Here is a 24,033-nt window from a genome sequence, read left to right as displayed (position 1 = left end):
GACAGGAGGGCTGGCTGTCTGAGAGGAGTCAGAATAACACATTAAGCCAGGAACAGTGAGACATATAAACAAATAATACAACTAGACAGCTGTGTATTGAGTCAAGGATTCTACCCTCAATGAGCAGTCCTGATGTTAGTCTGATGTTAGAGGTCAAGTCTCCGGAGTTTCTCTCTCCTCTTCCTGTCTTATCTCTGTCGGACCATGTCTGTCTTGTCTCTCCCTCCCTCCCCAGGCTCCCCTACGTGTCGCTGTCTGACAGGGTTCACTGGTCCTAACTGTAACCTCCAAACCTGTAAGAACTACTGTCAGAACGAAGGGAATTGCACGGTCAGCGCTGGCAACCAGCCCACATGCCGCTGCCCTGCTGACTTCCTGGGGGACCAGTGCCAGTACCGTGAGTCTCACTGTCTGTCTTTCTGTTGGTCTGCCCCGGTCTGATCTTATTTTTTAATATTGCCTTGTTGTTTTTGTCTATAAATGCTCTGTACTGTGTCATGTGACCTACCTCTTCAAAAGGTATCTTCAATAATCCCAAAGCACACCCCTACCCCACCCCGAGTAAGGGGCGGAGAACAAACCTAAAACCTACTGTTGTACTTGACTTTCTTGCACTAACACTTGTCCTTTCTTACTAGCACTGACTTTGCTGATACCTGCTTTATTGAGGAAAATGTTTACTTACTATAAGCAGGTTTCCATCCAACCATTTTTATGTGAGTAAAGTACCTGTCAGATAAAGAACTCACGACCGGCCTGATGTTAGATTATACATTTTAAAAACTTACGGAAGACTAGTAAAGCTCAAACTAAGCTTATTCACCCACTGGGTCACACAGCTGCATAAGATAACATATTTACACAAGCACTGGTATTTAAACCTTTCTGCTTTGCTGAGTCTCCTCCTTACACATCTGGACAGCCAATACATCTCTGTTGCTCTTTCTCACTTCATCTGAACTGACCTCGGCCCAAATTCCTCACTCCTCCACAACTCACGGCTGTCCTGTTGACTTGTACCAGCCCTTCTCCTTTCCAAAGGATACCTGATGTCTAGAAGAATGTAAACGTGTAAACAGAATGTAAACGTTCAGCACTCCCCTCTCTCCCTCAGTGGCATGGTTTAGGATATTTCAAGTTTATAAGTCAGAACCCATCACTGTCAAATTGTCCACAAAACAAAATACGCCAGACAAGGGTGGATATTTTTTGGTCGGTGATTAGATTACCGTATGCAAAAAATTGTGGTGGAAACAATTTATTGCACAATTTTTTGATAGAATATCCATCATGTTGAGGTAAATTGGCAGTCACGCAATGCTATGTTGTGTGGTCCTCCCACTACGACTTGGAAAACCATGCAGTTTATTCGGCTAAGCTACATCTGCTATTGGTTATGATAAACTTCAGAGTGATTCAAGTGCATGGTGATAAGCTTGCTGAGCCTTTCCATTTGTTTTGGTTCTACTATTAGAGTAAGAACTCGACGGACACTGAAGGCTTAAACCAAGTTTATTCTCCCCAAAGGGTCGATACAGCTGCATCAGACTCAGACATGGTTCAAGCCTTCAGTGTCCGTCGCGTTCTTACTCTAATAATAGAACAGATTGCGTTGTCGGCAGGATCTTAACACAAACTCATAGAACTTCTGTTTTTTATTTGATCAATCAAAAGTTATACGACAGTGCTTTTTGTGTCCACTGACTACATCATTATGCACAGCCTTTTATTCGCTAGAAGACCGTTTGATGGAAACATTCCACTGCTGGTAAAATTCACATTTGTTTTTTGCAAATGTAAGAATGCTTAAAAAATCTTTCAACAAATTGATGGAAACATAGCTAGTTTGGGAGGACTGTGATATGTGGTTGTCTCACCTAGCTACCTTAAGATAAATGCACTAACTGTGAGTTTTTATTTGACCTTTATTTAACTAGGCAAGTCAGTTAAGAACAAATTCTTATTTACAATGACGGCCTAGGAACAGTGGGTTAACTGCCAGTTCAGGGGCAGAACAACAGATTTGTACCTTGTCAGCTCGGGGGTTTGAACTTGCAACCTTCCGGTTACTAGTCCAATGCTCTAACCACTAGGCTACCCTGCTGTCACACTGGATAATAGCATCTGCTAAATTATATTCTATAATGTGGATCGTAATGAACTAAAATAAACTGTCTGTCTGTACTGTCACCTACTGGCAGTATAACACTATGGCACTTAACATTTTGTAGAAAGCACCATAAAAGTGTAAACTGCTTGGTACTCTTTTGAGATCAACCTTAAGGCTCCTTGCGCTCAGTATACTCAGACTGATAACTGTCTCTTCTGTATGCCTGTGTGTGAGTAGGTAGCTGCGAGGGCCACTGTTTGAACAGGGGCACATGTCTGCAAAGTACCAGCGGGGCGCGCCAGTGTCGCTGTCTGCCCCAGTACAGCGGCAGCACCTGTGAGGTGGACAAGTGTCACTACTGTCGCGACGGCAAGTGTATCCCCACCAACTCCTTCCAGCCCACAGGAGAGGTCACCTGCGTGTAAGTGTCCACACACACAGAGAAACTGATATTGACAGAAACAGACACCAACACACATTCACACATTAATTCATAACACAAACCTGTCCATACCTATGTTACTTGTGTGTCCTGTAGCTGCACTAACGGCAGAGTCCAACCCAGCTGCTACACGTGTGATGAGTACTGTGCTAATGGCCAGTGCTCTGTCAACCAACACACACACCTACCAGAGTGCACGTGAGTATACACACACACACTCACACTCACTCACTAGAATGTTATCTCTGGTTGCTATGACGTTACATCTCTCTCTCTCCCCAGGTGTTCTGCAGGCTGGGTGGGGCATCGTTGTGAGGTGGTGGCCTCTAGTGTAGACTCCTCAGAGTCTGGTGGACGTAAGTAAACTATTCTAAAGGTTTGCAAAAAGTAGAGGCATAACTTTTGCGTGTGAGTTTTAACGTAGATGTCGGCTGGCCATCAAAATAAAACGCGAGCTGCTCCCTACATTTTACACACATTATTTTGGCTGCACATCAACTTGACGCCAATTGAAGTCTCCTACCATCAAAAATCACCTCCAGGATTGCCAGTTCTGTGTAGAACGGTCGCCAGACTCAGCCTAACTATGTATACTGTTTATGTGTGTCTGTGTGCAGGTACTGCCTCCATAGTGGTCCTAATGCTGCTACTGCTGTTGTTGATTCTGTTGGTGGGAGGAGCGGTGTTCTGGTACAGAAAGAGGATGAGGGGGTGAGTAACACCACACTAAACAACACCACACTACATTACACAACACTACACAACTCCAATACACTAGAAGAGTAACACTGGGACATTAACTTAACTGCCTCTCAAGCTCTGTCTTCTTCATGGTCTCTGTACTCTCAGCCTCCCTTTCCTTTTTCTCTTGGTCTTTACTGTTCGCTCCTTTCTCTCTTTCCATCTCTGGTTCTCTCTTTGCTGTGAGTAACTGCATCTCTTCTGTCCCTCAGGTCTGGCAGGCCGGGCAAATCCTGCTCCAGACTCGCGCGGTAACGGTTGCCAGGGTTACCCTTTCCATCCTCTCTCTCTCCCCCAATTCAAAATGGCATCCTGTCCATTTCTCTCTTTTCATCTCTCCCTTTATCAGTCTCTTTTGCTGTGCAGTGTATAGTCCTGTGGTCAGTGTCTCGACTCTCTTTCTCTCCGTTGTGAATGAGCAGTGCTCTAGTTCAGCTTGCTCCTCCCTCTCCCGTTCTGAATCATTGTTCAGGATTGGTCACTCTCTCCAAACCTCCCCACTATACTGTACTTCTAGGGGGCTATTAAACAGGTGGTGATCTATTGGAGAGGCTGTGAAATAGATCAGTCTATGGCCCCAGAGTGCATATAGTACCCCATGCTGTTCTCCATCATACTGTATTGTACTGTATCATGTTGTTGTGTAGAGTGCTACTGTATGTTCCGTACTGAGAGAGGGGGCGCTCTGACTGCATTGTTCCAAACCGGGATTTGGAAAATGCAACATGAAAAATCCAGCATTTACTATCCTTCAAGTCCATGGTTTGACCCAAAATGCTCCAAACTGACAACATACATTTTTATCCAAAATGCCTATAGATTTTCAAGACGTCAATAGATTTGACCTTGCTTATGTTTTTCAAGCAAACTGTTAAACAGGCATTCCGTAGTACCATTTTAGGGTACCGTTACAAACCCCTCTCCAGGACCAGTGTGTCTAGTGTATTCTAGCTAGGTGAATGCTGGGTTTGCGCTGTTGCCTGTGCTGTGGCTTTGGATCCATGCACAGTGATGTGACAGCCACTACCCCCCTCCCTGACTCTGTGATGTGGCCGTGTCGCTGCCCGCGCTGTGTGGACTCGCTCAGGACCCGTCTGTACCTCGGGTCATGACCTTTCACCTCTGTGTCTGCAGGACCAAGGGCTTCCAGCACCAGAGGATGACCAACGGAGCCATGAATGTGGAGATAGGAAACCCAGCATACAAGATCTACGAGGGCGAGCCAGATGACGATGCCGGGGAACTTCTAGACTCAGACTTCACACTGGACCCAGACAAGGTAACACACACGGTAATAAAAGCAAGCCCAAAAACGCACTTACACCATGTCACACAGACCTACACACACACACACACACACACACACCCTGGACACAAATGAGGCAACATACAAAAACACTTACTATGATGAATGTAGTTTATCTAATGGTCCTCCCTGGTCTCTTCCCAGCCCACCAACTTCACCAACCCAGTGTACGCCACCCTGTACATGGGAGCCCACAATAGCCGCAACTCCCTGGCCAGCACGGATGAGAAGAAGGAGCTTCTGTCACGGGGGGATGAGGAGCCCCTGGTGGACCCGCTGGCATAGAATGTCCATTAGCCTGGGGTGTACCATTCCAAACACACCCCTCTTTTTGCCTTTTAAAGAAAAAAATGAAGAAAAAAAGCTATAAAAAAGCCTGAACACTGTATAAAATGTACAAAAATGAAGGACTACTTTTGTATGTGATTGCAGTATTATATTTTGTTCTTTTACGATTCCTCTGGTCAAAAATTAACAAAAGCGTTTTCTATAAGATATTTTTTATTTACTTTTTGTCCCTTCCCCTTTACCTAAATAGCCACTACCTCTGTGCAAAATGAAATGGAAAAAGAAAATTAGAAGTTAAAACATAATCATTGGACAATTTTTATTTTTGTATGAATTGTATAGAGAAAAAAACATTGTTCCATGTCACCAGTGCCAACTCTGTTCATGTTGACTTCGAGCGGGGGGAAGCTAACTCAAAGTTTTGTAAGTTGATACCAATGTTGTCTTGATGACAGTTTTGTCTGCGGGAGTGCGAAAGACAGGAATAATATAGCACGATTTGTGTACAGCACGTGTAAAATGTCAAAATCGGATGGCAACTTCAGTATTTCCATATTATTTTCTCAGAGAACAATCTTCATGAAATTGTTTTCTTCCTTGCACAAATGTAATGTTTTACGGTGTATATACCGTAAGATGTAACACAGGTCAATATATGTTTGTTTCTAGCATATTCTAACGGTGTGTAGGGCTTGTGATGATAAAGTAGCCTAGTGTTGAAGCGACTGAGGAGTGACTGACTAATCTCTGGTGATGATGTTGAAGATGTGTTCAGCATTCTAGGCTTGTGAATGCTTCTATGTGGTGGGAAGTGTGCCCAGTGGCCATATCACAGCAGGTCAGAGCATTCTAACGAAGGGATGGACAAGAGAACCTGTGACAGTGTGACACCTTTACTGAGAAGAACGTCACCCGTTGGTCTGCACCCCTTCAGTGGACTGTGGTGCCAGAGGACAGAGAAAAGAGATGGGGAAAACATTTGGTCTGTTTTTTTTCCCCTGCAGCATTTCTTTATTTGGTTTCTGGCCTAGAGACTGGCTGTCTGTCAGACTGTACAGATGAATCCTTCTAACCTTGAGATCTGTGCTTTTATGGTTTTGGAACAGATCCCTCTGAAGTGCATTCATTCCTTTCTCTTGCATAGCTTGCATAGCATTTCCCTCTGTTTTTCCTTTAGCCATTCCTGATCATCTCTTGGTCTCCTGTACCCTGTTGCTGGCGCTGCCATTTTGGTCGCTCCGATGTGTCTTTAAGCTCGGCCGCTGTCCCAAAATGCTGTTTCTGTCAGGTGATCAGCAATATTTTAATGCATGTGAAAAAACACATTCAAGTAACTTGAATAACAAATCCTTATTTTGCTTAACTGTCAGCAAGTGTAAGTTTTGATTTATGCTGTCGCATTTTTCTTTTTCTTTTAAAAGGAGAGAAGTACAATCATTTTACTTAAAGAACATTTTTGCAAAATCATAAATGCATTTTGGGATTTAAGTTGTTTTTGATTAATCCTTGTTTTATAATGAAAAATTACACTTTTATAGTACAAAATGCATGGAGGTTCAAACTTTCTTCTGGAAAGAAAATAAAAATAATGTTAACATTTTTGCTGGAGTACTTTACAGAATAAATAAGATTGTTATAAATAAAATTAAGAACTGTACAGAAAACAATCAGTTGGATTTTGTCTTCTTTCAGTACCTAATTACTTTCAGAAGATGCCATAACTGGCATATCATTGTTATGTGTTTGTGCTAGTCGGAGATCTGAAATGTCTGATTTGCTAACTGTTCGATAGCAGCACGTGTACAAGTGTTGAAGTCGGAAGTTTATACACTTAGGTTGGAGTCAATAAAACTTGTTTTTTAAACACTCCACAAATTTCTTAACAAACTATAGTTTTGGCAAGTCAGTTAGGACATCTACTTTGTGCATGACACAAGTCGGTTAGGACATCTACTTTGTGCATGACACAAGTCAATTAGGACATCTACTTTGTGCATGACACAAGTCAGTTAGGACATCTACTTTGTTTTTTTATGACACAAGTAATTTTTCCAACAATTGTTTACCGACAGATTATTTCACTTATAATTTACTGTATCACAATTTCAGTGAGTCAGAAGTTCACATACACTCAATTAGTATTTGGCAGCATTGCCTTTTAAATTGTTAAACTTGGGTCAAACATTTCAGGTAGCCTTTCACAAGCTTCCCACAAAATGTTGGGTGAATTCTGGCCCATTCCTCCTGACAGCTGGTGTAACGGAGTCAGGTTTGTAGGCCTCCTTGCACACACATGCTTTGTCAGATCTGCCCACAAATCTTCTATATGATTGAGGTCAGGGCTTTGTGATGGCAACTCCAATACCTTGACATTGTTGTCCTTAAGCCATTTTGCCACAACTTTGGAAGTATGCTTGGGGTCATTGTCCATTTGGAAGTCCCATTTGCGATCAAGCTTTAACTTCCTGACTGATGTATTGAGATATTTCATTATATCCGCAAAAATTTTCCTCCACATGATGCCATCTATTTTGTGAAGTGCAACAGTTCCTCCTGCAGCAAAGCACCCCCACAACATGATGCTGCCACCCCCGTGCTTCAAGGTTGGGATGGTGTTCTTCGGCTTGCAAGCCTCCCCCTTTTTCCTCCAAACATAATGACGGTCATTATGGCCAAAAAGTTATATTTTTGTTTCATCAGACCAGAGGACATTTATCCAAAAAGAACCATCTTTGTTCCCATGTGCAGTTGCAAACCGTAGTCTGGCTTTTTTATGGCGGTTTTGGAGCAGTGGCTTCTTCCTTGCTGAGGGTCTTCCAAATGAACAATGACCCCAAGCATACTTCCAAAGTTGTTGCAAAATGGCTTCAGGACAACAATGTCAAGGTATTGGAGTGGCCATTACAAAGCCCTGACCTGAATCCTATAGAAAATTTGTGGGCAGAACTGAAAGTGTATGAGAGCAAGGAGCTTACAAACCTGACCCACTTATTGTGGGAAGCTTGTGGAAGGCTCCCTGAAACGTTTGACCCAAGTTAAACAATTTAAAGGCAATGCTACCAAACACTCAATTTGTATCTGTAAAGTTCTAACCCACTTGGAATGTGATGAAAGAAATACAATCTGACACATCTCTATTATTCTGACATCTCACATTCTTAAAATGAACTAAAACATGGATTTTTTTTCTAGAATTAAACTTCAGGAATTGTGAAACTGAGTTTAAATGTATTTGGCTAAGGTGTATGTAAACTTACGACTTCAACTGTATCTCCAACCAGTAAGCACGTCAAACATTTCGGACTCTCCTAGTTCCCATTAGCACGTGAACACGGTATTGGTGCAAGTATGGTTAACTGCATAATTGGAGTGTGTCTGAAAGTGGTGTTGCAAAAGAAGTGGGTGGATCAACAGCGATGGGTAACAGCACTCCAATATTGGTTCGACGCTAAAATGCATAGCAGTTTATGATAATTAACATGGCAGGTTATGAGAACGAAGTTAAGGTTTAGAATAGGGTTAGGCTTAGCTAAAATGCTACAGTTGTCAAAAATGTACTCATCGTGCAGCGCAACACTCCATTAGTATCGCAGTTTGGTCACCTTTGAACATCAGTCACTTCTCTGGTTGTTTTTTTTATATCTAACTAGACAGGACTCGAGTTGGCATATTGTGGACGATATAACAATTAATACCAAGTTAACCACAAAAGTGAGATCACTGTGTTTTATTCTCATTGCCAATCATCAAACAAAATTCAAAGCAAACTTAAACAAGGGTGAGCATTCGGGTTTATCACACGTGTCCTTCATAAGTGAGCACTGAACCAAGCTTTTCAGTTCCAGCAAGTATCTTTATCTAATGAGAGCTCACCAACTGGTAATTAATATATTGAAGTTGTTTCCACTCAATGTTACTATTCTATTGCCTGGCTCCCCAAACTCCTTACTCCGGCCGAACGCTGTGCCACGGATGTGAGTTTCCGCAAAAAAGTTAAACTCACCAGCGTGCGGGCGGAGCTAAAGCTGATCACTTTGTTTTGTACAATATCCCGCATTTAGACTTCACCGCAAAAAAACAATGGCAGTCCTTTCTAAGCCTGAAGTATGTAGAAAACAGCTCAGTTTGTCATTAGGCAAACTATTCTGTATAATTGTTTGATAATTCTGTCAGTGCTTTTTTATGTTCCGTAGTTCTATACATTCAATATGTATTTTTGTCATAGCTCTACCTGTCACCCTGCATTCAAGCATCTGTTATGAACTACTTGTACACCAATCAAAAGGTTCCATTTGTTTTTTTTTAAATACATCTTGATCAAAATGGTTCCAGACACACAGATATTCTTAAAGATTATTGTAGTACATTAGTCAAAACAACTCACACTGAGGTTACAATGATATTGTAAATATGTGGCATATTAATCAACAAACATCTTGATTTCAAAGAATACATGTCCCCTCCCTGTTTGATTAGAAAGTGTACTGTTATTATGGATCAACTCTTTAAAAGGCATCTATTCTAAACAGTTTAAAATCTCAACTGAACTAGTCTTTTCTATTTTCAAGACTGTCTTCATTCAATGCCTTTGGCTTTCAGCTCACTCTTCACTCTGCTCAGGTAGTCAGGGTCAGGATAACCAAAACTGTGGAAAAACACAAAGCACACAATACAATCTTGAATTGTTGTTCCCCCAGGCAGGTTACTTTGCACTTCCAAGGCAGTGGAAAATATCCAATTACCCTTTGTAAATGAATCAAATGTAAAATAACTGTTACAGAAGGTTAATATAATCATATCCATCGTTTTAGGTATTTTACCCTTGTGCCCCTCCATCGATGTTGGTCTTGTGGTGAATGTCGTTCCATGTCACACAGTCGTCTGTCCCAGTGGTTCTGGAGGTCCCAACTGTGAAAATCAGCTTCTGGTTGAAAGCTCTCTCCAGTAACTTCAGCACTTCGTTGCCCTCCTGGTTGTCAGGGAGATAAGCTATTCTATGGGCCCCAATGAATCCTTTTCCAGGGTTGGAATGTTTCTTCTGAAGTCAGGAAAATGTCAAGAAAATATTTGTCAGTGTAGTTAAACATTTTGCTGTTAACCCTCACTGTGGTGATTAGTACAAACAATGCATGATGAGATAATTCAGTGCTGTAAATTTGTTACATTTATAATGAAAAAAATGAAAGCCTTTTACCGTCTGTTTTCCACTTGGTATATCATAGCTGATAACTATCATGCCGTAGCCATGGTATCCAGGTATGCAGCGGTAACTTTCATGTTTCACTTTCATTGTTCCCTCAGGCTGGTCTCCCTCCACCTTTCCAAACACATCCTTACACAAAGGACATCTGGGGCCTGAGAATTCCACTGCCTTCCTCAGACAAGCTGTACAAAACTCATGGCTGCAGGACAACTTCCTCTTGTTGATAAATATGTCCATGCATATGGAGCAATTATCATCTTCAGGCCCTCCTGTTGCTCCTCCATCTCCGACTGCTCCCCCCATGGCTGCTCCAGTGCTGGATCTGTCGCCAGGATACTCAATCTTGTGCTTGTCTTCTTCTTTAAACATAGGCCTTTTCAGCATCATCTCTAGCTCTTTGACAGCAGGGCCCAAATGTTGCGGTAGGCCGATCAGCCTCCAGGGACCATAGTTTTCTCCTGCCCAGACACAGCGGTGTCGAAGGTGGATCTCCTCCAGCTTGTCCCCCACAGTCTTTGCATGGGTAGGGTCCAGCAGGTGGCAGCTCATCGCTGATGTCGCAACCTTCTGGTAGAGGTGCATGAGAGCTCTGATGGCGTTGCTTTCCAGAGAGACTGCCGGTGGAGTGTGTGATGTTGTAGGTCTGGTTTTAATTTTTACCTTGCCTGGAGACTTTTCCTCCATGAAATCCACTCTAAATTTATTTTTGATTGCTGTTATTTTCTCATGAAAGGCAGATTTAATTAGATCCCAGTGAGTCTGGTCCATGGACAGCCCATGTGACAAAAGTGGATCTTTGATGTCCATCCCCATCATCCGTGGTGTTTTTGGAGATCTCAAAACAGGTCCTCCAGCAAATCCAGATGCTTTCTCTGTGGAGCTGTGATCCATTCCAAATGTCATTACTGTAGTCTTCACCCCAAGAGCCTTCTCGACTGCCTTGATGCTCTGAGCCGGTCCAAACACAACGCAGCCATTGGCAGACACATTTAGTACCAGCCTAGTCTCCTCATTCTGGATGTTTTTCAGCGTATTCATGAAGTCTCCTGGATCCCCAGGTGTCAGATGGGTGGAAATGCTGTCCAAATCAACTACATACTTCTGGAAGAGGTCACTGAACTCCTGGTGGGCTTTGGTCAGCATAACATTTCTGCCTGTTTTCTGTGTGTCCTCTTTGATGGACACCTTCACTTCTGCATTGATTTTGACTCCATTTCTTTTCTCTATGTCCTCCATCTCCTTCCGGTAGGCCTGATTCATGTACACAAAGTGGTTCAGTGGGACTGGAAAGCTAATTTCCTTCTGCCCAGGTTCTTCATGGGTCTTCATTCCATTGTGAGTCATGCTTTGTGCTGCTTTTGCATTATCGTTCCAATCCGCTTCTGGCTCGGTTTCCGCTTCCCTGACGATCTTGGTAAACTCTCTGTGGAACTGGTTCACTTCATCAAAGCTCCCTTTTACAGCCAACTTGTGATCGGTGATGTGGTAATGACGGTGAAGGGCAGCCCGTACTTCAGGTTTGTAGCCACCGATGTCAATGCTAGCACTTACAGTTATTGGGAGTTTGACCTAGAGGCGGGGGAAATAATATTTAAAAGATGTATATTATACTTTTTATATTATAGTTGATTTGAAAATGCTGTCAAATAATCACGCATTTGATTTACATACATCCTGTGGCATGTTGGATGTTGGAGGCAAGTCTTCCATTGAGCTGGGTTTACTGTTTGATTGATTCCAGGGTTTAAATGATGTTGGTATAGCACCGTGAAACCGCACAGTGGCTGATGTCTTGGCCTTGTCTTTGAAGGTCAACCGCGTTTCCTTCAGCTTCAGAAGGTCCTCAACGACTTAACAGGGCAGATGAATAATAGCAGAACGATGAATAATAGCAGACAATCACACAATAATAATAATTAAAACTCTTAAGAATAAAAGACAGAAATGTATTCCCAAATCCAACTTGCTAACATGGCAAAAAACCTTTGCTATAGGTTTGGGAATTTAAAACAGGGACACATTGTTTGCATCAATGTTAGTGAAGATTATTTTCTTATAGCAGCACCTCTATGTCTTGAGCGTCTCCTCAACATTGAAATGATACAGGTATTAATGTATCCTTCTAACCTGATGGGGGATGTATCTTGACTTCGGCCAAGTTTCCGTTCAGCTTTTCCACGGTGCAATCTGTTTCTTTAAAGGTATTATTCAACCACGACTGGAGACTTTTTTGAAGTATAGACTTCCATGACAATATTGCTTTCCCAGGCCACAACACACTGACATAGACTGTAGCCTCATCTAAAGTGGTCTGCTTTTCCTCGGTCTCGTCCGTCTCGTCCTTTGCCTGATTCAGGTCCTGAAAAAGTTACATTTGCGTTGTTCAGGTGGCTTAGTAACTGATAAGATAAGAGGATAACGTCATGCTTTCAAGGCAGATATCAGAACCTGATTGACAGGGGCAATAGCAGAAACTGTTGTCTCCTGAGCATTGACCAGAGTACTACAGTAGTGTCTAAAGCTAGTTAGAAAAATGACATCCTTTGATCTGCTAGATAGAATCATTACCACATCCTGAGTGCTTTGGGGGTTGATGGGAGAATGTTGATCTCGCTGTGATTGTTTGTTTCTAGCAGAGCCATTATCTCCTTCAGCAGGATAATCCACACTCATCTCTTTGGAAGAGGATGACCGAGGCTAGAGAGAGTGATGTCAAATATTGTAAATGCCATAAAATATCTACCACCATTCATGCTTTAGAGATATAATTGTTGCCTTAAAAGAGATATACATTTGAAAAACGCAAAAAAAAAAGAAAACCAGTAAAGTACATTCATCAGATTTTCACAGCTAACAAAAGACAAAATTACTAACATTGCCAAAGTGTCTGGGGTCATACAGGGGTGCTTGATACAGGTCTGGGTCCTGGAAACAACATGATGTTAATCATTAGAGAGACAACTTTATGGATTTTAACATATGAAAATAGTGATTTGTCTGGTGAATGTGTGCCCTTGTTGCACAATAATCGATGTATTATACAAATATTCACAGCTTTATTATTAGCATAATAAAGAATCCCCATAGAAATATATCAGTTTAAGCTACAGATGGGGTTTTTCCCCCCAGGCCACACTACACTGACAGACTGTAGCCTCATCTAGAGGTCCAGTGGTCTGCTTTTCCCCTCTCTCGTCCTTTGCCTGATTCAGGTCCTGAAAAAATTACATGTATTATTTTTGCGTTGTTCAGGTGGCTTAGTAACTGATAAGATAAGAGGATGACGTCATGCTTTCAAGGCAGATATCAGAACCTGATTGACAGGGGCAATAGCAGAAACTGTTGTCTCCTGAGCATTGACCAAAGAGTACTACAGTAGTGTCTAAAGCTAGTTAGAAAAATGACATCCTTTGATCTGCTAGATAGAATCATTACCACATCCTGAGTGCTTTGGGGGTTGATGGGAGAATGTTGATCTCGCTGTGATTGTTTGTTTCTAGCAGAGCCATTATCTCCTTCAGCAGGATAATCCACACTCATCTCTTTGGAAGAGGATGAATGAGGCTAGAGAGAGTGATGTCAAATATTGTACATGTTGTAAAATATCTACCATCATTAATGCTTCAAGAGATATACTTTTAGCCTTATGGAGATATATATTCTAAAAACACCAATAAAAAGAAAACAAGTAATGTCCTTATTTAACATGTAACGTACATTCATCAGTTTCACAGCTATCAAAAGACAAAATTACTAACATTGCCATAGTGCCTGGAGTCATCCAAGGGTGCTGAGGGATGCTTCACCTTAAAGTCATTATCTGCTTGATACAGGTCTGGGTCCTGAATTATAACATGTGGAAATATTGATTTGTCCAGTGAATGTGTGCCCTTGTTGCACGTTAATATATGTATTATACAAATATTCCCAGCTGTCTAAAAATAAAATGACTAACGTCATCAGAGTTTGGGATATTAACACAGGTTGCTGAAGGTGTCCCTCCTCCAAAAGTCTCAGAGAACCGATCGGCAGTCTCTCGGGCTGATGCGTCTTCTTCAGACACGTCCTTGGATATTTCTGCCTGAAGGAATAACTGAACATCAGAATAAACGGCAATTCTAGTCCAAAAAAGGAAGCCACTTTGGACAGTCCAATAGAAAAACTTGATTATTGGTTTGATAATAATCCTGTTTTTTCAGAGATTAGTTGAGTCACAGTATCATGAGGTCATGTAATACATACACTTCAGGTCCCTGAGGCGTAACTAAGGTTGATGTCCGCACCCCGTGGAAATCTCATTAGCATAATACAAATACCCCCATATAAATCTGACATTTTAAACTAAACTCAGCTGCATTAAGAACTGCAGTGCACCTCCTCCTCATGGACTGCACCAGATTTGCCAGTTCTTGCTGTGAGATGTTACCCCACTCTTCCACCAAGGCACCTGCAAGTTCCCGGATTTTCTGGCGGGAATGGCCCTAGCCCTCACCCTCCGATCCAACAGGTCCCAGGCATGCTCAATGGGATTGAGATCAGGGCTCTTCACTGGCCATGGCAGAACACTGACATTCCTGTCTTGCAAGAAATCACACACAGAACGAGCAGTATGGCTGGTGGCATTGTCATGCCAGGCTGAGCCTGCAGGAAGGGTACCACATGAGGGAGGAGGATGTCTTCCCTGTAACGTTGAGATTGCCTGCAATGACAACAAGCTCAGTCCGATGATGCTGTGACACACCGCCCCAGACCATGACGGACCCTTCCACCTCGATCCCACTCCAGTGTACAGGCCTCGTTGTAACGCTCATTCCTTCGACGATAAACGCCAATCCGACCATCACCCCTGGTGAGACAAAACCGCGACACTTTTTGCCAGTCCTGTCTGGTCCAGCGACGGTTGGTTTGTGCCTATAGGCGATGTTGTTGCCGGTGATGTCTGGTGAGGACCTGCCTTACAACAGGCCTACAAGCCCTCAGTCCAGCCTCTCTCAGCCTATTGCGGACAGTCTGAGCACTGATGGAGGGATTGTGCGTTCCTGGTGTAACTCGGGCAGTTATTGTTGCCATCCTATACTGGTCCTGCAGGTGTGATGTTCGGATGTACCGATCCTGTGCAGGTGTTGTTACACGTGGTCTGCCACTGCGAGGATGATTAGCTGTCCGTCCTGTTTCCCTGTAACGCTGTCTTAGGCGTCTCACAGTACGGACATTGCAATTTATTGCCCTGGCCACATCTGCAGTCCTCATGCCTCCTTGCAGCATGCCTAATGCACGTTCACACAGATGAGCAGGGACCCTGGGCATCTTTATTTTGGTGTTTTTCAGAATCAGTAGAAAGGCCTCTTTAGTGCCCTAAGTTTTCAAAACTGTGACCTGAATTTCAGAATGTTCCACAGGTGCATGTTCATTAATTGTTTATGATTAATTGAACAAGCATGGGAAACAGTGTTTAAACCCTTTACAATGAAGATCTGTGAAGTTATTTGGATTTTAACTAATTATCTTTGAAAGACAGGGTCCTGAAAAAGGGACATTTCTTTTTTTAGTGAGTTTAGGTATTTCTTTGCATTGGATGTGCCTCAATCCACCGTATCCGCCTATGTCCCACTTCCACATTTGCGGTGAAAATCAAATCAAATTTTCAAACGTTATCAAATTGTATTTGTCACATGTGCCGAATACAACAGGTAGACCTTAGTGAAATGTTTACCAACAAGCCCTTAACACTTATTTTTTCTTACAACTGCCTTGTTGGTTAAGTAAAAAATTAATAAGTCAAAAAATAACATCATTAAAGAGCAGCAGTAAAATAACAGTAGCGAGGCTATATACAGGGGTACCAGTACAGATTCAATGTGCGGGGGCACCGGTTAGTTGAGGTAATATGTACATGTAGGTAGAGTTAAAGTGACTATGCATAGACAATAAACAGAGAGTAGTAGCAGTTTAAAAGAGGGGGGACAATGCAAATAGTCTGGGTTTCCTGTTCAATACAGGATACAATGTAAGATTATGATGCTCACCTTCAAGGCCCTCAAGAGGATGCACCTAAATACACATGCCAACTTCTAGAGAACTATTCCCCAGCACGCACACTACGATCATCAGACGCAGCCTGGTCACACCAGCCACAAACCTGTGGAGCATGGGTGACAGGGCCTTCTGACATGAGGCCCCTCAGCTCTGGAATGCTCCACCAACACGCCAAATCAAACTTTGTCACATGCGACAAATACAACAAGTGTAGACCTTACCGTGAAATGCTTACTTACAAGCCCTTAACCAACAGTGCAGTTCAAGAAGAGTTAAGAAAATATTTACCAAATAAACTAAAGTAAAAAATTATAAAAAGTGTGTAATAGTCTGGTGGCCATTTGAAGAATTGTTCAGTAGTCTTATGGCTTGGGGGTGGAAGCTGTTAAGAAGCCTTTTGGACCTAGACTTGGCTCGCCGGTGTTTGTAAGACCATGAGACATCACGAAAATCGGTCTTCTCACAAAATCGTCTGTAGCGTCCGAACGGTTTGGCCTACAAACTATGACCCCTTTGAAGATGAGACTCTCACAAACACGATGGTGTTCTCCATTTTGCACTACTCCCCCACAAGCGTATTGGGACCTGTCTGTACAGCCAATCTGCTAACTTCTGTCTGTAGCGTCCAAACAGTTTGGGCTACATACTAATATGACCCCTCTGTTGGAAAGGTGAGACTCTCACGAACACCTACATGTTGTTTTGCTTTAGGATGTCCACAAGCCTCATCTGAAGGTCCCCCAGTACCAGTTGAAAAAAAATGAATGGAAGTACACTACCGGTCAAAGGTTTTAACACCTAACACCTTCAAAAGGTTTTTCTTTATTTATACTATTTTCTACATTGTTTTGATGTCTTCACTGTTATTCTACAATGAGATAACACATATGGAATCATGTAGTAACCAAAGTGTTAAACAAATCAAAATATATTTTACATTTGAGACCAAGATCTCATTTACAACTGCGACCTGGCAAAGCAGTGCAACAAAAACAACAGAGTTACACGTGGGATAAACAAACGTACAGACAATAACACAGTAGAAACATCTATATACAGTGTGTGCAAATGTAGTAAGATTAGGGAGGTAAGGCAATAAATAGGCCATAGTGGCAAAATAATTACAATTTGGCATTAACACGAGTGATAGATGTGCAAGTAGAGATACTGGTGTGCAAAAGAGCAAAAATAAATAATATGGGGGATGAGGTAGTTGGATAGGCGAGCTTCATGAGGTAGTCACCTGAAATGGGGGGGGGGGGTATACAGAAGTCCTATTTGGTAAAAGACCAAGTCCATATTATGGCAAGAACAGCTCAAATAAGCAAAGAGAAATGACAGTCCATCATTCCTTTAAGACATGAAGGTCAGTCAATCGGGAACATTTCTAAAACGTTGAAAGTTTCTTCAAGTGCAGTCGCAAAAACCATCAAACGCTATGATGAAACGGGCTCTCATGAGGACCGCCACAGGAATGGAAGACCCAGAGTTACCTCTGCTGTAGAGGATAAGTTCATTAGAGTTACAAGCCTCAGAAATTGCAGCCCAAATAAATGATTCACAGAGTTCAAGTAACAGACATCAACATCAACTGTTCAAAGGAGACTGTGTGAATCAGGCCTTCATGGTCAAATTGCTGCAAAGAAACCACTACTAAAGGACAACAATAAAAAGGAGAGACTTTCTTGGGCCAAGAAACAAAAGCAATGGACATTAGACCAGTGTCCTTTGGTCTGGAGTACAAATTGGAGATGTTTTGTTCCATCCGCAGTGTCTTTGTGAGATGCGGTGTGGGTGAACGAATGATCTCCACGTGTATTTCCCACCGTAAAGCATGGAGGTGGTGGTGTTATGGTGTGGGGGTGCTTTGCTGGTGACACTGTTTTATTTAGAACTCAAGGCACACTTAAACAGCATGGCTACCACAGCATTCTGCAGCGATACGCCATCCCATCTGGTTTGGGCGTAGTGGGACTATCATTTGGTTTTCAACAGGAAATTGACCCAACACATCTCCACCACGAAGGAGAGTGATGGAGTGCTGCATCAGACGACCTGGCCATCACGATCCCCCAACCAAATTGAGATGGTTTGGGATGAGTCGGAACACAGAGTGAAGGAAAAGCAGCCAACATGTGCTCAGTATATATGTGGGAACTCCTTCAAGACTGTTGGAAAAGCATTCCAGGTGATGCTGGTTGAGAAAATGCCAGAAGTGTGCAAAGCTGTCATCAAGGTAAAGGGTGAGTATTTGATGAATCTCAAATATATTTTGATTTGTTTAACACTTCTTTGGTTACTACATGATTCCATATGTGTTCTCATTATTTTGATGTCTTCACTATTATTCTACAATGTAGAAAATAATATAAAGAAATAAAAACTCTTGAATGTGTTGAAGGTGTTCAAACACTTTTGACCGGTAGTGTATATATGGAGACATAAATAAGGGGTTAAATACATGTCAAGAAAAATAACAAAATGTCCCCCCCCAGGTTAGACAGGGGCTTAGACTGTTTAGTGCCAAAAATAAAGGGGTTAAATACATATATATTTAAAAAATGTTTCCTAGTCTTTCTTATATCTCTCAGATACAGGACAGACATATCAGAACAAACTTCCTTTAGATTTTCTTTATGGGACTATCTGGTCCATGCAGTGAATCTGTTATTCAATCCGTTTGTGTGGGCTAATATATTTCGATACTTCAAGGGGTCTGAAAATTCTAAATCAAATAGCAAAATTAGCCTTGGTGTGACTTTAAAAAAAAAAAAATTAAGATCCTATAGCTTAGTAAACCCCCCCACCCTCCCCCGGCTTAGACAGGGCTTAGATTTACGGGTTAAATGACACTGTTTAAGGCTCTCAAAAGATACTGAGCAACAGTAAGCGGTGCTAGTATACCACAATAGAGTCCTATAAAACACCGTACCTTGTAAGTAAAAGCACTTTGAGAAACACTAGACCGTTGAGGCTGTGACTGTATCACTGTTACAGGACCACTGGATGTTCCTGTGGGCTGGGAGAGACAGTGGAGAGCACTTTTATTTACCATCATAAACCTGTGCCTTCACAAAGTTATAGTTCTTATTATATTGGTGAATTCTCTCTCTTAGTGGCTCTGAACTGAAGTCTTAGGACAAGGCTCGGGACGCACTCTATTCCTCCATTGAGGATGCTTTTTAGTCCAGTAGTAGGGGAAGGCCGGGATTCAAGCCGATCCCTCATTGTCGGCAATGCAAAACCAATCAGTTGTTTATGTCAAATTGTTGTTATATTTCAGTCTTCTGCAATGTATATTAAGTGAAATATTGGGATGCAAACTCAAAATTGAATACATTTCAACTCTATATCTGACATGGTACAGGTGTCTTCTTTTTTTTAAAGCCCATAACCATGTGTATGAGGTGTATACTTTTGTTTCAAAGTAGATTTGTTTAAGACTAGCAAGAAACACTGGGTGACCCTGATTTAGCTCACTGCAGTACAAGGTTAAAGGCAACAATAACCTCATTCAAGAGATCCCATTCACGGTAAACGCTCCATATGTCGGCTCAATAGCAAACTGCCTTTAAATAGTGCATAAATAGTGCATAAATAGTGCATAAATTGTGCATGGTCGACACACCGCGAATGGATAGAATCCAAGCCTAAGGCCTATATTCAATCAGTTCCAGCGCTAACCCGCAATAACTGACAACTGCATAGCCGTTTCATTGCTTTTGTTTAGGTGATGTTGGACGTGTAACTGCATTGGAGAAGCTGTCAAATCGATGAACGGTTGTGCCTCCTCAACATGTGGTTAATGCAATAGCCTACATTTCCACATTCTAAATAGAAGTAGCCTACACCGAGACAAAAGTGTTGTTATAATAATTAGAGCACAAGAACATTGTAGGCCTTTATGAAATACTGTTAGTTTATGTTAACCCTAAATACCCAAATTAAGTCACCGGTTTTAATAATGTCACACCTGCGTAACATATGCTACCCCTGGTCCCATGCTTTGATACCTACCACATGAATCTGCATTTGCGAAAGGTCATGGGGCCGTTGCTGTTCTGGTCCAGAGACTTCATGGTTTCTGTTTATCTCTGCAGGTGATACCTTGAAAGAAATAATGATTGTTAAGTTCTCATCTTAATTTTTTTTAGGATAAAAATGTTCCATGATCTAGCCACAATACAAGTGCATATACTCACATCCATGTCCTCTACGTCTGACATGTTCAGTCTCTGTGCTTACACCACTCAAGATGTCACTTTCACTTCAGCCAGTCCTAAACACCATAGGTTTAGCATTTTAATTGCCCATTTGAACACAATGCACATCAGGCTGGTATGTGAAAAACTACTATGTGTGTGAAATTAGAACTAAAATGTTCATTGTATTATCATAAAGTATAGAAAAGGCAATTGCTTTCTCTGGCTATTAGGGGACACTGGGTTGGTTCTCACTTTTCTATTACTCTTGTTCTTGTGTTTCTCAGCATGTCTTAAGCCCCGTTTATACCCGGTTCTGACAGGCATCCTTTGTCCTGATCTTGTCCACATTCTGATTGTGTCCACATTTCCGACAGGTGTAGATGATTAAAAGACACATTGTGGTCTGATTGTGATCAGATCTTCCTGACCACCTTCGGATGTAGTCAGGAACAGATTGTCTCTGGATATATTACAAGTATAGACGATTCTTTAAATCATTATCCCACCTTCTAAAATCATTGACAGGTGACCCCATTGACTTATGACATCAATGTGTCTTAAAATAAATCAACATTTTGAAAGAATGGAGGTCAAATAATTTGCATACAGGGAAGGACCAGGAAATGTGGTCACGACGAGGACAAAAATAAAATACATTTTAATAACATGTAGACAGTATTTCTGAAGATGTGGGCAAGATCAGAATGTGGGTATTTTGTTAGCAATGAGCCTTGTGGATGCATTATACATTCAAGTTCATGCAGTAGTGTGAGGATGATGGTGCTGTGTAGTTGCACTCCTCTGATCATTCCTTAGTGAAGTCACAGCCATGTTGTTAGGTTGTATTGCCCTGTGCAGCAGATAAGATATAAATAATGTGGCTACAATTGGTTATGTAATTGGAGGTTGTATTAAGCCTATACCTGCCATTTACTATTGTATTTAATTTCCCCCCTTTCAGAACCACACAAACTCTTAGTTAACACATTTGTTAAGCCATACACTGTGCTGTGCTGTTACTGCTCTGTGAATCAGCGTCATTAAACAACCTCAACTGGAATCATACCGGTCTGTCATCTGTGCTCTTACAAGCACCTGGGAGAGAACACAGTGCTAAGTAAAACCTAACCCTAAATCAAATACAGTCCACCAAGTCCTCAACTACCTCCGGGTAGGTACTGTTAAGGTATGACTCCAGTGGTCATGACACCACCCTGGAGTTTCTCTCACAACTCATCTCTTTATCTTTGAGGGATCATCCCTTACCTTATCCTTTCTTTTCTGTCTGCCATTAACATTACTGCATGTCTAATCAAACATTTAAATGATTCAATAACTGTATTTTTACATACCTGAATCCTTTAACCTGTGTGTTTGCTTGTTTACGTCTGTCTCCTACCCTTTACTCTGCTCCTGTTCTCCAGGACCTAGGGGTTCTGCCTAACACCCAGACATGGATCCACCTGATGTCCTCCATTACCAACCACCCCCCAACTTTTTATTACATCAGCTACTGTTATTGTCAAGTTGTCATTATCTGCTAAGAAAGAGCAAGAAAACTATCATACCGGGCACATAATGTGATATGCACAGATTAGATAAAAACAGTAGCACTGCAAACACTCAGAACAAAGACGGCAGCAGCACCTGGACTTTGCAGTTTCCCTCTTCGAGTCCACCTTCCAAGACGGACTACGTGATGAAAACAAGTGACAAGCAGAACCTCCCATCCACACAATTACCCACCACCTCTCTATTCCACACATCGGAATTCAGTATTTCAGTCTGATTGCCATGTGAGTGTACAAACAATCTGAAAGTAAATTGACACACATGCACCAAAAAAAATAAGTTTATGTATTTAAATCTAAAATATTGCCAGATTGGTTTTCACAGCTGTTTCATAAGGTGTTAATTATTGTAAATTGTAACTTCATTATCCCTTGATGGTATTTGTTAGTTCAACATTGTTGTATCATAGGACATACAATAGATATATTCAACCACAAGGGTGTACTAATGAGCTGAGTTTCTTTAAATCATAAGAGGACTAATATTACTTCAGTGTAGCTAAGGGAAGGCCTGTTTAAAATGAAAAACATGCCAGCCAGACAAGCCAGTGTACAATCAAATGTATTTGCATATGAATGGAGTGGAATGTGGATGTCTTTGTGATCTGTAAGGTAAGTAACAATTCAGTTGACCGTTTTATGTGTGGATTAATTGTCGGAGTAGAGGACCTTGTGCATTTCAGGTAAAATAACTCAATGTTTATATCCCAGGACAAATTAGCTAGCAACAGCAAGCTAGCTAAATAGGACAAATTAGCTAGCTAAATTGCCATAAATGTTTAATGCTTTTCGACCTGTCCCCAAATTAATGTAATTGCTTGTTTGTTTTGATATTTAAACCTGTGTGTCCTGATCGGTTTGGTGTGGTGGGACAAAATAATTTATTCACGATGGCGCACACGCGCAGCCGGTTTGGGTTCCATGTAACACGTAACACATAACACACAGCTGTCTGTGCGGGTCGCTACAATGGAACATACATGCAAACTAACACTACATCTACATGACGTGAACGAGCCGGCAGTTTGACGACTTAGGGGAAAAAAAACTTCTCTCCATTGACAGTCCATGTTAATACATAGTGGTATTTTATGGCGCTAGGAAGACGTTAGGTGACTTCATGAGAGGTATCAGTAGCTTCACGAGTATCATTTATGACCTTCATCACCCCCCATACACTCCAGTCAAATAAGGATACTCTTGCTTTACACACACCTCGAATGCAATGTCGATACAAATAAGATTGTGTATTGTTTCTTGTATTAAAACAAATATGGGATCAACTCAATGTTTTATGTAGCCTGCTTTACTGCCCAAATACAGAAAATAGTATCACTTTCGTTTTACACAGAATTTATCATATTTGCATATCGATTCAAATGAATCCACAACATTCTAGTAAACAGTTGCTTTCGTGATAGGCTGGTAAAATTTCTAGAACCACATACAACCCTAAAAGAAAATAAAATATATACAATTTAGGTGCGATTAAAGTTTACTTACAAGTGCGCACTGCGTGGCGTTCTCACTCAAATTTCTTGCAACATATTTTGACAACTGGGGCTGTACAAGAAAACGAAAATGAAAGTCTGCCAGCTAACGTTACTGCTGACTACTGTAGCTAGCAAGTTGGCTAACTGACTAGAGCTAGCAGGCTACTGGCTATAATCATGATAGCCAGTGGAAGTAATTAGTAACTAACGTTAGCTAGTGAAAGTAAATCACGTTAGTCCCTCAACCTGCTACAAACTCTCTACGTTACTTTCTGTAGCTAGATCTTCTGTCTGGCTGGTGCCTATTGATATTGTTTGTGTGTGTGGGTTCAGACGTAGAAATCTCACCTTTCTGCAGCAGGTACTTCTGGGCTTGGGACTTCGTTTTGTAGCAGGTTGAGAGACTAAGGTTAACTGACTTCTACTAGCTAGCTACTAAACACAGCCATTAATGCACCGTGAATATTATATTAGGGGGCGTGTACTTCCAGGTATGAACAAAAATTTAAAAAATGGGCTACGTTTTTTCGTTTGTTTTGTTTCTGTTACTCGATGCACAATTTGGAAACTATAAACGAGAAAACGAGTTGATATCCAGTTTTAGATTTCAAACCGAAAAAGTATTTAAAAAACGATGT

At 41.6% G+C, this 24,033-nt stretch overlaps 2 protein-coding genes across 21 annotated transcripts in view; one reads left to right on the top strand and one right to left on the bottom strand.

Moving 5' to 3' along the window:
• The window catches only part of LOC109895151 (low-density lipoprotein receptor-related protein 1), a 185,014-nt gene extending 178,460 nt beyond the window's left edge, over positions 1-6,554 (top strand). For 2 of the 4 annotated variants that reach the window (XM_031823106.1, XM_031823099.1), the window contains exons 82-88: positions 236-397; positions 2,348-2,531; positions 2,649-2,750; positions 2,835-2,908; positions 3,170-3,263; positions 4,428-4,572; positions 4,744-6,554. In XM_031823106.1, the coding sequence (XP_031678966.1) occupies positions 236-397; positions 2,348-2,531; positions 2,649-2,750; positions 2,835-2,908; positions 3,170-3,263; positions 4,428-4,572; positions 4,744-4,884 (902 nt within the window). In that variant the 3' untranslated portion in view covers positions 4,885-6,554. Of the gene's footprint in view, positions 1-235; positions 398-2,347; positions 2,532-2,648; positions 2,751-2,834; positions 2,909-3,169; positions 3,264-4,427; positions 4,585-4,743 lie in introns of all 4 variants that reach the window. The other 2 variants (XM_031823091.1, XM_031823081.1) reach the window with 1 other exon arrangement.
• Positions 6,555-8,599: 2,045 nt separating this feature from the next.
• On the bottom strand, positions 8,600-23,867 carry LOC109872852 (E3 ubiquitin-protein ligase DTX3L). Of its 17 annotated transcripts, XM_031822996.1 has the most exons (16): positions 23,744-23,859; positions 23,406-23,465; positions 21,979-22,144; positions 20,329-20,405; positions 20,144-20,233; positions 19,059-19,145; positions 14,046-14,183; positions 13,849-13,932; positions 13,526-13,654; positions 12,965-13,015; positions 12,659-12,787; positions 12,218-12,449; positions 11,762-11,940; positions 10,082-11,659; positions 9,708-9,925; positions 8,600-9,532 (listed from the first exon to the last, which is right to left on the bottom strand). In XM_031822996.1, exons 4-16 carry the CDS (start codon positions 20,350-20,352, stop codon positions 9,463-9,465), a joined length of 3,009 nt encoding a protein of 1,002 aa, XP_031678856.1. In that variant the 5' UTR covers positions 20,353-20,405; positions 21,979-22,144; positions 23,406-23,465; positions 23,744-23,859; the 3' UTR covers positions 8,600-9,462. The 17 variants fall into 17 exon arrangements, with proteins under 17 accessions (XP_031678856.1, XP_031678851.1, XP_031678863.1 ...); XM_031822991.1 differs by lacking the exon at positions 21,979-22,144; XM_031823003.1 differs by lacking the exon at positions 21,979-22,144 and having other exon boundaries at positions 14,046-14,171.
• Between the last annotated feature and the right edge of the window lie 166 nt (positions 23,868-24,033).

This window comes from Oncorhynchus kisutch, linkage group LG1, assembly GCF_002021735.2.
Source record: "Oncorhynchus kisutch isolate 150728-3 linkage group LG1, Okis_V2, whole genome shotgun sequence".
Lineage (NCBI taxonomy): Eukaryota > Metazoa > Chordata > Actinopteri > Salmoniformes > Salmonidae > Oncorhynchus > Oncorhynchus kisutch.
This window is presented reverse-complemented; position numbering and strand designations above follow the sequence as displayed.

Bases quoted from the DNA above. Each gene is read 5' to 3' on its own strand.
- LOC109872852 (XM_031823000.1), bottom strand. From the start codon at position 20,352: ATGTCAGACGTAGAGGACATGGAT. The intron at 19,146-20,143 runs GTAGGTATCAAA...TGTCTCTCCCAG, and splicing joins CGCAAATGCAGATTCATGTG to CCCACAGGAACATCCAGTGG. The intron at 13,655-13,848 runs GTTAGTAATTTT...CACTCTCTCTAG, and splicing joins ACTCCAGGCACTATGGCAAT to CCTCATTCATCCTCTTCCAA.